This window comes from Pelmatolapia mariae, linkage group LG2 (assembly GCF_036321145.2).
Source record: "Pelmatolapia mariae isolate MD_Pm_ZW linkage group LG2, Pm_UMD_F_2, whole genome shotgun sequence".
NCBI classification, from domain to species: domain Eukaryota; kingdom Metazoa; phylum Chordata; class Actinopteri; order Cichliformes; family Cichlidae; genus Pelmatolapia; species Pelmatolapia mariae.
In genome coordinates, this window is record NC_086228.1 from 31,388,245 (window position 1) to 31,405,797 (window position 17,553).

The 17,553-nt window shown below is 40.6% G+C and overlaps 1 protein-coding gene and 1 long non-coding RNA gene across 2 annotated transcripts; both read right to left on the minus strand.

The window, feature by feature from the left end:
- Positions 1-5,556: 5,556 nt before the first annotated feature.
- Positions 5,557-8,344, minus strand: LOC134637151 (von Willebrand factor A domain-containing protein 5A-like). Its single transcript, XM_063487511.1, has 5 exons — positions 8,280-8,344; positions 7,944-8,065; positions 7,755-7,858; positions 5,884-6,109; positions 5,557-5,623 (listed from the first exon to the last, which is right to left on the minus strand). The coding sequence occupies exons 2-5, from the start codon at positions 8,037-8,039 to the stop codon at positions 5,621-5,623; spliced, it is 429 nt and encodes a 142-aa protein (XP_063343581.1). The 5' UTR covers positions 8,040-8,065; positions 8,280-8,344; the 3' UTR covers positions 5,557-5,620.
- A 3-nt stretch (positions 8,345-8,347) lies between these two features.
- Positions 8,348-10,397, minus strand: LOC134637156 (uncharacterized). The gene is made up of 3 exons (XR_010095076.1): positions 10,355-10,397; positions 10,043-10,265; positions 8,348-8,424 (listed from the first exon to the last, which is right to left on the minus strand). It is a non-coding gene; the product is annotated as an uncharacterized LOC134637156 (long non-coding RNA).
- Between the last annotated feature and the right edge of the window lie 7,156 nt (positions 10,398-17,553).

Sequence of the window (17,553 nt, forward strand, 5' to 3'; positions counted from 1 at the left end):
CTGTCTTTTACTTTGAAGTGTTGAAAGCTCAAAGTTTGCTTCAGTAAATCATATCACAGAATATGATGAGCTTATGTTGAGACAAACTGAAGAGGAGGAGAGGGACAGGTGCTGCTAGGGCGAGACAGACGTCTCTCGCGGAGTCCTTTTGTGTTGCAGGCAGGCAACATGCTCAAATAGCGCACAACTTCAGGTTTTTTATTTCTAAATGATAACTCTGTATTATTAAGCAATGAGAACAAGTAGTCTGATGTCCTGTAATCATTATGAAGCTATATTATTATATTCTCATTACAATTGCATAATACAATTATATATTGTGTTATGAAATACAATAAAACATTAAGTTTTTGTACAGAGTATCTGTATCGGATCAGTATCGTCGATACCACCCTGAATTTTAGTTGGTATCGGATCGGAAAGGAAATCAGTGGTATCGCACATCACTAATGACAAGTACATTCCTGTCAGGTGAGTTCATGTGTTCAGACTCTCACTGGACCTGAGCATCATCTGTTACACCTGTGTGTTGCCTTCCTTGATGACTCTCACGTGTGCTGCTTGGAGGCCTCTGTATCCCATTTCTCACAATAAAGATCTGCCAGGCATTTCAGAAAAGCTTACTGTCATCGGAGCAACTTTTTTGTTCATTTGTCACACATGATTGTTAGAAGATCTGATGGTTTAAATATCCATTTTTTAAAAGTGTTGTTTATTCACAAAATTGGCCCCATAACCATCCATTCGTGTCACAAATGTTTTATTTGTGAATAGAATGGTGTGTATGTGTGAGTTTGGTGATGGAGTTTTTATTATGAATGAATTATGAATTATTATGTCTATTTTTTATGTTTTATGGACAACAGATGGAAATTAGCCCTTGGCTATAATCTGGTATGTTTACATTCATGTAATTCTTTTTACATTTATGTTCAATAACATGCACTGTCCTAAATAAATAAATAAATAAATTGCAGTGCAATCATGGTTGCAATGCACCAGCGATCATCATTGACAGGTTGCTCAGGTCTTAAAAGAGAATTAAGTTGTATTTTTTAATGTATATATTTTTTTACTCTTATTTATGACGCACCTCTATAAGTAACAAGTCTTTAATAGTTGGGTTGCGGTCACGTGGTTCTGATGACGTGCGGAGGCAGCACGATTTTTGAGTGGAGGGTGGAAGTAAACATGGAGGACACTGTGGAGAGTCAGGAGAGCAGCTATTGTGCAACTTTAGACCCCGTTTCTCGGGAGAGATATAAACAGATAGTTAAAAAATATATCGGACGTGATCCGTATTCTTTGAAAATGTCCGAATACACCACAGAAGTAAAGGATTTGCCTACTATCGAGGCTGTGGATATCACCAACTACTTGGTCCTCCAGACTTCTTACTACACTAGGCAGCAAATGAAAGCTTTCAAGAGTCTGGAGGCGTACAATTTTTTTGTCAGCGGGTGGGTCCACAACCTTGGAACAAAACGTCTCCGTGATGGATACAGTTTGGTGTTTGCAAGGGTGAGTGTTTGTTCTTATATTGCTTTATCTTAAACACGCTAACAGTTAGCGGTAGCGGCTTTAACGTCAACAAACATGCCACATCCTTAGGACTTCGTTAGAGTGACAGTTGTTTGTTTCAAGGTAAACCTTGGCTCCGACGGTAAATTGACCGTCGGAGCCCAGTCCTCCGACTCTTCGTCATCCAAAGCACTTATAGTCCCAATCAAGTCAATATTAGACTACTAACTTAAAAGCACTAAGTAAACGAGAATTTAACGACAACCTAATGCTAATAAGTTCGTTTGCAAACATAACATTACCTCTGACGAAGTGGTCGCTGCAGACATGGGCATTGGCAGACTCTGCTCCTCCCGACTGTAAACGTAAATTTAAAATCCATTTTTTCCTACGTTTTTCGGTTAGAATTTTCCATTTTTCTCCTCTTCGTTGGGCTATTTTTGGTACCCTAAAATACCGTTTATCGGTTTCTCTGGTCGACCTACTGGAGCATCCGTAAACACAACAGGACATAGGCATTTTGCGTACTGTCTGTCTGTGATTTTGCGCTTATCTTTTTCACTTCCGACCGCCAGTCAAATTTCGCGCTTTACGTCGACGTCACGTCTACGTCAAATGAAACCTAGCTATTAGTAGGGCACTACTGCTGAAAAGCAGTTAAACAGCATCTTCAATGTTATTAGAAAAGAGCTGTTATCCAGTAGTTTAAGATAAAAAATTACTTTATTTATTAATTTTTGGGTTTGTTTCGTTTTTTGCACTACATTAGACAACATCAAAATAGCGTTGTCATTTTTGTTTTGTAAACTTTATAAAAAGCCTAGAAAAAACACCTCTTTATCTTTTGTATACGGCGAGGTGCTGTGGACACCCAAGTCTGTGATAGTGTAGAATTTTCAAGTCAATACCATGGTTGGATCCAGGGCTGGACTGGGACAAAAAATCGGCCCGGGCATTTTGACTTGAGACCGGCCCACCAGGTAAAAAATAAAATAAAAACAAATGCTGTTGTGACACTGATGTACAGTCTTGTTGGTATATATGTATGATTTCTATACATTTTACATCAGATAAAAACTTTGGTGGTAAGATTCAGATAATTATTTGTTAAAAGCTAGACATTTTAAATGAAAATAAGAAAGAAAAGTATTTCTTTGTGCCCCCCTTTCCCTGTTAATGCCCTACATGGCCCCCTGGCAAAACTTTGCTAGATCCGCCCCTGCACAGTTACCAGCTGTCAGCTACTTAGAAAAGGATCCTGCTGTTATTTGTCTCTCAGAAGCAGTTCATAACTTCCCTTCAACTCATTCATGTCACCTAAAAGGTAAACCTGTTTCTCCATCACCTGTTCAGCTCTGATGATTCAGTAAGGACATCTCCTGGTTTCATCTTCATGTTTCCCTCTCACCACATATCCAAACCGACATCATGACCAGCAGCTTTACAGCTGTGGCTCCAGCAAACATCAGCTGATACTAGAAAATAATATTAAATAAATTCTAAAAACAGCTGATCAAGGTTACATTTCACTGTGTGTTATACTTGTATAACTATGCATGTGACAAATAAAGAACCTTGAACCTTGAACCTTAAATGTGCTGCTGTTGTTTAGCGCGACCACTGCTGGTTTCCTCTTTCTGGCGCGAAGTGGGCGATAAACAAACAAGAGAGAAAGGCCAGTTTCATGACTGAAGTAGCAACAACAGAGAAAGGGAGAGAGAATGAGAGAAGAAGAGGCAGCTGACACCGTAAAGACACAGAATAACTCCAGCTTTGTGTCTTTTTTTCATTCTAGCTGAAGTACGGGACAGATCGCGTTCCTTTTCAGCCCAATACGAAACGCGGCCGGCCCGGCGGCCACCACGGGTCTCTCCTCCTCCTTCCTCCCCTTTCCCTCATCCACCTGCTGGCCTCTGTGGAAGCTCCGCCATAGCCACCACCAAACATCAGAGTAAAACAACAACATGTTGTTGTTTTACAAAAACAACAACAACAAAAAAAACACCATCGGCCCATAAAAACGAAAAATCACCTTCGGCCCACCGGGCAAATGCCCGGTATGCCCGATGGCCAGTCCAGCTATGGTTGGATCTACTGAAAATCTCTGTGAAGCTTAAATCTCAGTGACCTTGACTTCAAGGTCAGAGGTCAACTTTTCTGAAAATCAGAGGAGTTTCACATTTATAACACAGGTATGTCTACTAGGAGGCTGAAGGGTAGCACTATATATTTATAAACAATCAAAAACAACAATTATTACGCAATTTATTTCCAATTTGTATGGAATTTATTTCTGTAAACATGGTGTTTTAGGTCTGATTGAAGGACTGATGGCAAGGTGTCCGCTGCTGCGCTTTGAATATTGGTAGGCTTTGGCTGCTATTATAGACCATCGATTTAGGCTCTCTTTTGTTACTACGTGGATCTTTTTTCAGACAAATTAATGAAAAAAATATAATAAATGGAAAAACAGAGTACAAATGTGGACAGTTAACTGAATATTACAGCGCGATTTCAGTGCATAAATACATAGATAAAGGTCTGAGACGTAAGTGGTGCAAAATTGATAGAGCTCACATGACTCCCTCCTGTTCATATCCCAGAAATCCACCAGGATTTTAGTGCCTCATATACTGCACAGGTCATCGGCACACCTGTGAGAGTCAGGACGACATGCTAAGCAGTGCTGTGTCACCATCAGTAATACACCATATTAATGCAAGGTACAATTACAGCTGGGCTCCACCACGTTTTATTTTAACAGAGGAAATAAAATATGCAGAGCTAGCTGAGTTGGTTGAAATTCAGTTGCTACTTTAAGAGAATTTCATACAAGAATAATTGAAGATGAAATACGTTATTAAAGCTGTCATCATTGCTTCAGTGCCATATTCTCTCTGCTGTAACTCAGATTTGAAGAGGGGTTGTTTAGGCAACAACTCAGAGCACTAACTATACGATCACTGCCGGTCACTCGGGTGATTTGTTATAAATGTGAAAACAGCTATGCAGGTTTAATGCAAGGAACTCTTTACTCAGTGTTTGGCATGGGTCCTAAATCAAGGAGGGGTAGTCTGTCAGTCACTGCATTCCTCACCTGCATGGGAAACTTCCCAAACTGGAAGTTATCAGAAACATTGGAGACAATACTGAATCCACCAGAGACAGCTGGGACAGGTCCTGGTCATTGCCATACAGAAAAGAACGGATTTATTTCAGTTCAGTTCAAACCAATAAGGTGAAGAAAAAACAGAGACTGCATCTTATGTGTTTTCTATTCTATTCTAGTAGCTTTAGAATCCAATAACTACACAAACAATCATGGCAGTGAGGTTTGGAGGGCCAGGAGTGACGAAATGAATTAATTAAATATGCCATTAATTATTGAATTAAATGTTTCATTTTTTAATTAAATGCCCATTCATTTCACTAGTGTTTGTAGTTGTTGTTGAGAAATGCCCACTGAAAGAATGGCCACCAGGGCAAGTGCTTGTAATCGGATTACAGTAACACGTTACTTGTAACGCATTACTGCCCATCTCTGTTGAGAACAAATAATGTAAATGAATAATAGTGTTCAAATTGTTCGTTAAAACTCTGCATATCTCAGAAAAACTAAAGAAAATTCAGCTTTCTTCACTCACTTCTTTACAATGGATCCATTACAATCTTCTTTGATTGGTCGCTGCAGGATTGCCATTCTTCTCATGTTTAGTTTTTTTCCTATCAGTGTTTTAATTCCTTGAAATAAATTTTTCAAAGTCACTGTTTGCTTTCACTAGCTTGTTTTTAGTGTCCCACTTTTGGATCTTCTGAACTCACTCTGATTAAAGTTGTCATTGTACTAATGTTATTCATGTGCAGCTGACTTCACAGCTGTGTGTATTAATTTTTTGCAACTTTTTGTAATATCTAAATGTTTAACCTGTTCAATAACATTATTACTATTCAATGATTATTATATATGATTATCACTCTGCTACATGTATAAATCTGTTAAATCTCAGCGACACAAGCATGTCTTCATGCACACACACAGTTTCTAATCCCATTCATTCAGGTTTATACTTACACCTTTTACAGGAAGAATGGACAGCCATCACTTTAAGGAAAAACAAAGAGAGAGAGAGAGAGAATACGAGTTCAGGGCAGGTCAGTTTTCATAGAAATGCATAGATGTGTGTTGCACTTCCATTTGGCTTATTACTTTCTAAAGCAGGTAAACAAAAACATTGGCAAAGAAACACCTACTACATAAATAGTTTGATTTTAAGTTGCTCTTTTGAGTCCTCTCTATTGACTCTGACATCCTGCTATTAACAGTTTCATGGTATTGCTTTTTTTGCTTTAAAAAAAACAAACCTCACAGGGTGGTAGAATATGTCTGTGGCGCAGAGGTCCTTGGATCGCCTCTCCGTTGTCTTTGTTGACAGCAATGAAGGCAGTGAAAGAACTGCTCACTCCTGATTGGACACTGAGCTGCACCACCTTCTCCTTCACTCCTCCATCTTGCTGTCCTCTGAGCTCTCTCTCCTTCATCTCCAGGGAACGAATCAGAGTGCGAGCACCCAACCTGTGGACTGTTAATCTGCAGACAAGGAAGAAAACGTTTACAGTTCTAATGTTTCCTATTTTTGCTACATTAGTACATCATTACTACATCACTGACTTTTCTGTTTTTCACTCCACTCTATCCTTTTCAGAGGTGGAGGCTAATCCACCACTTGGTTAAGACTCACAATGATAACATGATTGAAGATAGCGGTCTACAGAGGATTCAAATCAAAATGAAATGTGAAAACTTGCTTCAGAGTTGAAATATGCCATTAACTCTGTTATCAAAGTTAGAGCTTTAACAATATAAATGATGCAGGTATAACAAACCTTACTTGATATTACTGACACACACCTGAACTAGTTCGTCCTCTCTCTTCAGTTCCACTCAGTTAATTCAACTCAAAAAATGTCAAATTCCAGCCATTTCCACTTACTACTGGTGTCCTCAGGGACCTCTACCATTTCTTATCTAGCTACTTCCAATTGGTCATCTCTCCTACACATTTAATATCAATTTTCGCTGTTATGTTGATGACACCAAACTCTACCCGTCTTTAATGTGAAATGTTTATGTGGAAAATAAACAAGTCAGTGGAGGTAGATGATGGTTTTACCATTGTTGTTTCTAATGAACAGACACATGAAAACAATCGCCTGCCCATCCCAACTATGGTTATTTTAATTATAAGATAAAGTAAGAATCATCAGAAGATAAGACAGACACTACACATGCTTTGTGAAGGTGGTTTATTGTAAAGTAAAGCACAAGGTGAAAAAATGGCAAAACGGATCTAAAGATAATCTAAACTGGGAAAAACTAAACAGCAAACATGAAGGAAGGTGAGCAGAGGCATAAGAAGGTGGATGGCAGGGAAAACACACAGAGAATACACAGGAGACTTACAGACAGAACAGCGACTAGTACATGAATAGACACGACTTAAATACACAGAAGAACACAGGGAGATTACACACAGGTGAGGAACACAGCTGGAAGTAAATGACAAGGGGAAGCAACACTGAGTTCACTCACATGAGACATGGACCTTCACAATAAAACAGGAAACAAGAAACAATTCACAAGGCCTTAAACTAAACCTGCAGTAAACGCGAGACACAAAACCTAAGAACAAAACCCTTAACCACAATAAACTGAAACAGACTAAATAATCATCATCATCGTCGTCATCATCATCATCATCAAAGCCCGACAAAAGATCAAGAACATAACCCAAAATACAAAATCAAACCAAAATATAAGAAACTCAAAATGTTGGGTCAAAATGACCCAGAACCGTGACATTTACTGCCTTTCCTCCATTTGTAATGTCTCTCATTTTCTTTTTTCAGTATTCCTTCCATCTTCTGAGCACACTCGCTTCAGTTGGTAGTATATTCCCATTTCTTAATCAGTCTAATCAACACAAATTCTTTCCTCTTTCCTTAGTTTACAGACTCACATAAACCTCACTATAACCGTTTTCCTTACTATAACCTCTGTCTTTCCTGTACAATTAGGAAATGACTTCACTGAGATGTGTTTAAGACTGAAGATAAATAGTTCAGGAAACTGTTTTCTGTAAATAGTCTCATTTTCCTCACAATCTGCTACCATCTGAAACTCAGCATGTGTAAGGATATCAAAACAAACCCGTCTTTATTAAACTCTGCTGTACCCAGTGTCCTCTGCAGGTCTGAGACTGAAGTGCAGCTGGTTCTCAGAGGGATGACCTGCCAGGCTGTAGTTCAGCGTCACACAGCCCTCTGCTGCCTCTGAGCTCTGACACAGAATTACAGTGTTAGAAGTCACATTAATTACTGTCATCAAATACCTAAACAACAACATGAGAGGCTGTTGCTCCTACCTGTCCAGTGAGCTGGGCATAAATCAGTGACCTCTCACCCTGGAAAAGTGTTGTGATTGGTGGACAGTGACAGACACTTCCTTTAGTAAATCCCATGTGACTGAGATGTCGACCACAGCTGGCTGCAGAGCAAATCGCAGCAACTGCATCATATTAATCAGATCAACTCATGTATAATTAGCAGATTATATGAGACAGGGCTTGATTCATGGTTAACTTACAAGTTGGAGTAATGAATGAGAAAAAAGGAAGGACTAAAGAATGACATCATTAAAGTGTGTGTGTGTGTGTGTGTGTGTGTGTGTGTGTGTGTGTGTGTGTGTGTGCGTGTGTTACCTGTTTAGGCTGATTGGGAATGCAGGGCTGGCTGTAAATATGTTTGAGGGGCTCCAGGATCTCTGTTCCTCCAAGATCAGCCTCCATTTGCTCAACTTTCTTCAGAGCCTCCTCCATGGTCTTCTCACCATACTCTACACTCTTACTGCCATGACAAACACACAAGTGAGATCAAACATAACCTGGAGTTTTGCAGAATCATCAAAGGCAACATGTTGTCTAACAGCGGGAAGATATCTTATCACAGCTGGACTGTCCATCGGGCATACCGAGCATTTGGGTTTTTTTGTTTGTTTGTTTTTGTAACGGTATAAACAATTAAAGGTGGTGGATTGGCCAATTGGCCATGATCGACTCTGGGCTGGACCAATTACAGCCGAGGAAGTTGGATGCACCCTCCCTCTTGCTTGGGCAACACCTCTGAAAGCAATCTTATCCCGTCTCTCTTGTTTGTTTATCGCCCACTTTGCACCAGAAATTGGAAATCAGCTGATGTCACACCACACAACAGCAGCACGTTTAAGCTTGATAAGCTGTTGTTAGAATTTATTTAAAATTACTTTCTAGTATCAGCTGGTGTTTGCTGGAGCCACAGCTGCACATATACTCTTGACTTTTATGACCTATGGATGTTATAATGAACCATATCGGTATAATGAGGAAAACCTAAAATTAATTTTTAGTGCCTATTCCTTATTTTTTTAAAGACAACAACCCCCCCCCCCCCCCCCGAACCTTATAAGGTGATATAAAATTTAATGTCAGCGAGAGTTAATGAGTGTTAAGTAATTATAAACCTCTTTATGATCTAACTTTTGGAAAAATAAGGCAAACTCCACATAACATTTTCTTACTTAGTTAAAACCATTAAATGATATAAAATCATGACGAGAGGGAGAGTCTGTGTTTGCACACTGCATCAACCTACTTCACAAAAAGTTTATAATCTGACAAATGCAGTCCTGTCAAAACTAAACACACCAGTCCCACCAGTTAAGAGCTAAGTAAGCTATAGTAAGCCCAAATCCTCACCCTTTCTACATGACATTTTTATGAATGTGTTTGTGCTGATATGTTGGGGTTGTTTTTCTCCAAATGTGATGCTATGCATTATGGTCAAATATCTCCAGTTTTGGGTTTGTTTGTCAGAAGAGCATCGTTCTAGAAGTCTTGTGATTGGTTCAGGTGCAACTTTGAGAACACAAGCTATGCTGCCAATTTCTTTTTGAGACAAGAAATTTTCTCCTGCAACCCCTACAAAAGAAGCCACACTTGTTCAGTTTTATGCTAATACCTTGAAATCTAACATTTGATATGCTAGCTGAGGCCTGTAGTGTCTAAGATACAGCTTTTGGGCTTTTTGCAATTTCTCTGAGGATGCACTAAAGCTTTTCACTGGACTGAAACATTTCTTTTTCACAGCTTTTTATATTTGACAATCACAATGTGATGAGAAGTTTCCTCTTTTTCTTGCAGAAAATCAACTTGAAACTTGACCTAATTATCTTTCAGATTTTTCTCACTGTCTGTGTTTTCCTGTATGTGGCAACAGTTGCATATCTGGTTCTGCATTCACACCTTACAGCAACTGGCAAAAAGAGGAAGATGCAATTTATTTTTAACATTTTGTGTTCTGTCAGTTGTGTGAAGGTTGGAAGGTGGTTCAAGACTTTCACTTTTCACTTCAGCTGTGTTCTGAGGGTTGGCTAAAGACCTAATATAGTTTAACTGTTTCTGGTCCAAGTATCCTGAAGTTGTCCTACCCTGAGGTTGGTATCGAGGGTTGAGCACAGCAGGCAGACAGAACCTCAGACCATCATCAGCCTGCACAGCCAGCTCAGTGACGTACTCCAACCTGATGGAGGCGCTCTCTCCTGGAGGCAGACTGCCCACACTCAGAGAGAATATATCTGGACTCTCATCACTCTCCTCCAATAGGAAGGCCTGCTGACCGGAGCTCAGAGCATCATCATACTCCTCACGAGCCTGAAGCACAGGTGACACATGTCAGTGACATTCACTGTGTTTATTTTGAATCTCACTTATAATCAGGTTATATTTACTGTCCAGCTCACCTTCTGTTTCTCTGAGGTTCCGTAGGGGACATTATTACTGAAGTTTTCTCACACATGCTACTGAAAACCAAGAAGATTTCAACTGAACAGGAAGACATTTTTGCTGCACAGGAAGATGAGGAAAACAAACAGCACATTAATGCACGGCTAACAGCACGGTGACATCTATGCAACAGTCTATTAAAGGTATAATTGAAAATTTTTTGCCTTCAGCAGTGAATATCCAAACATTGTTGTAGGGTAGCAGCCTATTGCAACAAGTCTGGGCATCCTGGGTATGCTAGTTGCCCCTATAATCTGGAAAGACTGTGTCTGACAGTACCCCATCTACAATGAAATTACATCTGATACTTGCCATTTTTTACATACATTCTTTGTTGTTTGAGGATGAATGAAGAAGATGTTGAAAGATTTTTTACTTGTGCTCTGCAATGTATTGAGGTGCTGCAAAATCAAAATTTGGACAATATCAGACAAGAGCGGTTTTATAGAGAGCTAGATGATCATCCACGAACTCTATCAGAATTTCTTGCTGCTGTATGTCGATATGATCCTAATAATAGGGTTGTCACAAACCTACTAGGATCCTTGTACAGATGCTTTTGTAGCTTGCTACATGAATATGATGCTAGACAGAGATCTGCTTATGAGACCCACAGTTTGTTACCCTGTGGTCATCCAGGTTGGCCACGATACACTATATCTGCTGAAACAGATTTCTCACTTTCTTTCCATTGGTATGACATGGTAGAGAATTGCATCATGCTTTGGAATAAGTCGAAGAACCCTGTACAGACACAGACAAACTTTGGGAATTGAGCCATTAAGCTATGTGGATATGTCAAATCAAGAACTGATGGCCTTGTGATGGATATCCTACAGAACACTCCAGCTGCAGAGGAAGTATATATTCTTGAAAGTTTGAGATCTCGTGGCATAAGAGTTCAACGTTGGAGGGTCAGACAAAGCCTACAGGAAATGGATCCTATTGGACTTGCATTTAGATGTTGTCATGCGATACGGTGAAGGATCTATAGTGTTCAGGCCCCCAACCACTTATGGTAAGTTCACTGGTTTGAAAGAAATGGTCAGGCCTTGTGTTTAAAAGTATTAACACAGTATACAAAAATTAAAGGTCCTTCATTCAAACCATTACTGAAGTTAATGTGTATGATTAGCATAAGGTAATAAAACAAAACAAAACAAAAACAATAACCCCCCAAAAATACATAAATTGCCTTGTTTAAGTATGTTAAATATTTTTAGGGATTCATAGTACATCAATTTACATGTCGTCTATTGTTTATTCTGCTGTGTTCTTTAATCTTTTATTTTACATCATAATTTGAATCTCTAACATCGACTGTGCCAGGTAAATGTTGTGTGGAAAAAGACAATGTATTCCACTGTGTCAGTTTATGCCAATTTATGCCATGTTGGCAAGAGGGAAAATTGGTGTAGAAGAGAAGTCGTCATCTCCTCCATGAATGAACTCAATCGAGGGTGCTGGGGAAAAGCCAATAGGTGGCACCGCAGTTGCTCCGGTTGCAAAGGCCAATATCTTCTGTAATTTGGAAGGTCCTTGTTCTTCTGCATAAACAGAGAAGGAAAAAAATGTTATAAGGTATTTTTATATTAGATCATTTGGCCCTGATAAATTATCAGTGAGTATTAATCTAAAGCAACAACCTTAATGACTGTTATTGCAATGACTATAGAGCATGCTTTTTTATCTTTCAACAGTCTCAAAGAACTATGTAAAAATGTTACTACAACCAAGAGGATAATTAAGGAGCAGCAGAAGCTGTGGTGTTATTGTTATAGAAGTATGTTATGTAAAATAAAGATTTCAAAAATGCTAAATTATAAATAGTTACATCTGTTTATTGTACACTATTGTACACTGCCAATTACCTTCTGCATCCTGGAGATAGTCTCTCCAGAAGGTAACAACCATCTCCTCAGCAGCTCTTCTGTTGCTTCCTTCTGGAGATAAATGAATGCTGAAAAGATCATCCACCTGGTCAGCAGTCAGCAAATGTGGCTCAAAGCACAACAGAGGGCGAAAGCTGTCTGGATGCCTTCTCATTTTCTCTAGAACCCCAAGAGTTTTAAGACCTTCACAAAATCTGGAACAACAACACAAAGAAATTTCATTTAACAATTCTGCAATTTCAGGTTTCTAAGTTAATTGTATATATGAATTTGGCACAATCAATTGTACTAGGTTATTAACTGGCCATGTTGATTAATAGGTAATATTTTTATCACTATTTTACTTAATCTGAAAAACACAGAATACCCAAATGCCTTTGAAATGGACCTTGAGCCCTGTGGATGACCTGAAACATGACAATGTCATGTACCAGCAGATCCCTGTCTCTTAGTGAACGCTGAGGCCTCAGGCATCCTGCATCGGCCAAGTAGTCAAGCAGAGGTTCTTTTGACTTCTCAAGGTCTTCAAGGGTTGTACTTTGAGATATCTAGCATCACAAAGAGCAGAGGAAGGGCTTGTTATGGAAATTACTTTGTAGTCTTATAACCTTATAACCTTATAACCTCGCTGGCTGAGGATCTAAATCGTTTCTTCACCCGCTTTGAGACGACCAGGCCCTCAGCTGTCACACCACTTCCACCCGCCCCCAGCACCGGCACACTAACACTTAGGGAACATCAAGTGAGGTGTGTTCTAAGGTCAGTGAATCCCAGGAAGGCGGCAGGTCCTGATGGAATACATGGAAAGGTTCTCAGAGCATGTGCTGACGAACTGACCGGAGTCTTCACTAAAATCTTCAACCTTTCCTTGTCATTAAACACCGTCCCGCCCTGCCTCAAAACCTCCACCATCATCCCCATCGCCAAGAAGACAGCTGTGGTCAGCCCAAATGACTACAGGCCTGTTGCACTTACGCCTGTAGTGATGAAGTGCTTTGAGAGACTGATCTGTCAGCACATCAGGGCCAGTCTGCCTCCCACTTTGGACCCCCACCAATTTGCCTACAGGACAAATCGATCCACCGAGGACGCTATCACCATAGCGCTCCACACTGCGCTGAGTCACCTGGAGCACAGAGGAAGCTATGTAAGAATGCTCTTTCTGGACTTCAGCTCAGCATTCAATCATATCATCCCGGAGATCCTGGTCCAGAAACTGTCTCACCTGGGACTCTCCACCCCCATCTGCCTCTGGATCAAGGACTTCCTGACAAACAGACCTCAGTCTGTCAGACTCGGCCCCCACCTGTCCAGCACCATCACACTCAGCACCGGGTCTCCACAAGGATGTGTTCTGAGTCCCCTCCTGTTTACGCTCTACACATCCGACTGCTCCCCTACCCATCTCTCAAACACCATCATAAAGTTTGCGGATGACACCACTGTGGTTGGACTCATCTCAAGGGGGGATGAGTCAGACTACAGAGATGAGGTCAACAGACTGACTGAGTGGTGTTCAGTTAACAACCTCCAACTGAACACCACAAAAACTAAAGAACTCATCTTGGACTTTAGGCAGGGAAGAGCTGACCCGGCCCCACTTTACATTCACGGGAACTGTGTGGAGAGGGTACACTCCATGAGGTTTCTGGGCGTGCAGATCTCTGATGATCTCTCCTGGACTGCAAATACCACGGCGGTGGTAAAAAAGGCCCAGCAGCGTCTCCACTTTCTGAGAGTGCTCAGGAGGAACAACCTGGAGGAGAGGCTGCTGGTGACATTCTACAGAGCCACCATAGAGAGCATCCTAACGTACAGCATAACAACATGGTATGCAGGGTGCTCAGCTGCAGACAGGAAAGCACTGCAGAGGGTCATCAACACAGCCCAGAAGATCACTGGCTGCTCTCTGCCCAGCCTGGAGGTCATTGCAAACTCTCGATACCTCAGCAGAGCTGGCAATATCATCAAGGACCATTCTCACCCCAGCAATCAACTGTTTGAACTATTACCGTCAGGCAGACGGTACAGGTCACATAAAACCAGAACAAACAGATTCAGGGATAGCTTCTTTCCCAGAGCTATCACCATTGCAAATAAGCACAAAAACAATTGAACCTGCTTAGCCATACCATATTGTCACTGCCATTATATTATGCTATTATTATTATGCTGCTATTCATACTGTCATACTGTCATTATATTAATGCTGCTATCCTGTAAATATCATACTTACTTTTGTTTGAGTACTTATGTTTGTTTTATTGTACCTTTTATATCTTACTATTTTTTTATTATATTTATTATTGCATTTTGCACCAAGGGAGTGGCACTCCAATTTCGTTGTACCCTGTACAATGACAATAAAGGCTATTCTATTCTATTCTATTCTATTAGAAGGAACCCAGCCACTAGAGGTCTGCACAATCACAATATGCCCAAGTGTACATTGGAAGTCAAAGGACTGCACATATTTTTTTTAACATGTTTACAATGTGCTTAAAAAATACATAGGAAAATATACTCTTTTGTCTACCCTTATCTGCTGAGTCTTAGTTTAATACAGCAACAAAATATAAAAAGTGGGCATTCAGCAATGGCCAGACTGATCGGGATAAACATTCCCTGGAAAAGAAAACTAAATATTTCCAATGCAATGTAAGATTTATAAAACAAACATATAGTGACTTTTTTGACTTCCGAAGGTGAGGGAAGGTCCAGGGCAGACACACACACGCTCCTCTTCTATTCAATCCGTGACTCACTCAGATAGTCCAATCCAGAATGCTCATGCTCACTCACACACATCCACAGGAATCCAGACAGCAGGGGAGACGGGCAGGGAATCCAAAAGGCCCACTTGAAGCTGTGTGTCAGAAAACCTCAACACACTGCTTCAGAAGCACTGTGTCCAGGCTTGATTCGTTTGGCCAGAGTCACGTGATCAGTGACGTCCGAAGCTTCATTTAGAACTTACTGTTTTGGTACCTGCATGAGACTGTGACAGCACTGAGCAGCTCCTTCAGTGGGAGACTGCGGCACCCACGGTGTGGGACGGAGAGATTTAACAGGTCTTTCCTCCCCACTGCTGTCAGACTCCACAACAAAGACTTTAACTGATCATACACACACATCCACAAATGTGCAATAACACAAATGTGCAATAATCTTTCTGGCACCGTTGTATTTTTCACTCTGTTGTATATAGCATTTGTATTCTATTTTTATCCTATTGTATATTTTATTCTATTTTATTCTACTGTATATAGTATTCTATTTTTATTCTATTCTGTACAGTTGTGTACTGTATTTATTCTTATTTTATTTTATTCTAATTGTCCTTCATAACTTTTGCACTGTCCACTTCCTGCTGTGACAAAACAAATTTCCCACGTGTGGGACTAATAAAGGTTATCTTATCTTATCTTATCTTACCTGAGTCAATGGTTTATAACGAAGTGAATCATTCGCGGGATTTGTGGAGTGTTTTCATGGTGAGAGATGGCGAACCACTGATTATTCTATTGAGAGATACGGAGCCAGCGAGGAAGAGAGGAGGTTCTGTCGTGCGGGAGTATTTTGAGTTGATTTTGGTCAATCGTTTGGGTTTGCCAGGTTTCTGTTCTTGTTGTTTGCTTTTGTTTTGTGTGTGTTTATTTTATCTGAAAACATCAAGAACTTAAAATGCCTTGACAAAACAAAAATCTGCTTTTCACAATATAAATGTCATTAAATAACTTTAGAAAGACTTCCATTTGATTTTTTAAATTTAATATAATTAAAAATATATTTTATTTTAAAAATAATCTTAAAATGTTATTCAACAAAATTTGCAGCAATTTAATTTGTGTATTCTCTTTAGCTGATGGTCTGTGGGACCCAGGAAGACCGTATACCTGCTTCTCTACCAGTTTCTCTGCACTCCAGCCTCTTCTGTTCCATGTGAGAGGATTTTCTCTAAGGCAGGAGAAATTATCTCCAAGAAAAGAAAGACTCGGCCATCGCACAGTGGAACAAATTCTCTTCTCACCGAACAGGATAACCTTCAATGCATCATTTTTTTTACTTTACACGTTCCGTCATCTTAACCTTCATAAAACACATGGGATAAATGCCTACCTCTTAAAACACTGACGTTGGTCCAGCAAATACGTTTCTCCTGTTGTTTGTGACGTAAACGCGCTCGTTTCTAAAACAGTCGCAGTAAATGGTCCAGCCGAAGACAGAGGTGTCCACTTTGTGCTCTGCAGACAGCTGTGGAGAAAACCCCGTGCTGAGGGCTGGGTCAGCCGGGTGAGCGAGGCTTCAGCAGCCAGCTGAAGTAAACAAGTGCATCTACCAGCTGCTGCTCACCACTGTGTCTTCCCTGCCGTGGAAACACTCTTGTGCAGTGACAGTGCGGTTCCTGATGACCTTGATGATCCGGTCCCCATACCTGGCCAGTCAGCTCTACCAGGAATGTCTATGGCGGACTGGTATCAGTTACAGAGAAATGATAGCTCTTTAGCCCGCGTCATAGGCATTCTAGAGACTGGGGATGAGAGTTTTGACAGAAGGTCTGAGGAACCTGAGGTGGTTCTGTTTTTACGGGAGAAATCCAAGTTATGTCTAGTTGAGGCAGTACTATACCGTAAAGTTTTCGATCAAAAGGGGGAGGCCTTCCATCAGCTTGTCATTCCTGATAGCCACTGAGAGAGAGCCTTCCAAGGAGTTCATGACGAGACAGGTCACATGGGTATTGAGAGAACCTTAGAACTGGCCACAGCGAGGTTCTACTGGCCAAAAATGGCTAGCTACATTGAGAACAAATGTAAAACAGGTGAGAGGTGTGTAAAACGAAAGGCACGAGTGCAGAAAGCTTCCAAACTTGTCAACATCAAAGTCAGTGGTCCCCTTGAGTTAGTGTGCATAGATTTTCTGACAATAGAACCCGATTCGAGAGACACCAGAAACATCCTAGTACTGACTGATCATTTTACAAAATATGCACAGGCATATCCCACGAGAGATCAGACAGCGAAAACGGTGTCCACAGTTTTGTGGGAGAACTTCATCAGTCACTACGGGTTTCCTCGCAGAATCCATAGTGATCAAGGTGCTTGTTTTGAATCGGAAATAGTGGCAGAGCTTTGTAAACTAGCAGGGATTACAAAGTCCCGTACGACACCCTACCATCCACGTGGAAATCCAGTGGAAAGATTCAACAGGACTCTGTTGGACCTCCTCGGAACTCTGGAGGATAAGAAAAAGGAGGAGTGGAGGAA

What these genes read in the sequence shown, in the direction of transcription:
- LOC134637151 (XM_063487511.1), bottom strand. Translation starts at nt 8,039, where the DNA reads ATGGGATTTACTAAAGGAAGTGTCTGTCACTGTCCACCAATCACAACA. An exon ending in ATGCCCAGCTCACTGGACAG is followed by an intron (nt 7,859 to 7,943) that starts GTAGGAGCAACA and finishes ATTCTGTGTCAG; the next exon opens with AGCTCAGAGGCAGCAGAGGG. An exon ending in AGACCTGCAGAGGACACTGG is followed by an intron (nt 6,110 to 7,754) that starts GTACAGCAGAGT and finishes CCTTGTCTGCAG; the next exon opens with ATTAACAGTCCACAGGTTGG.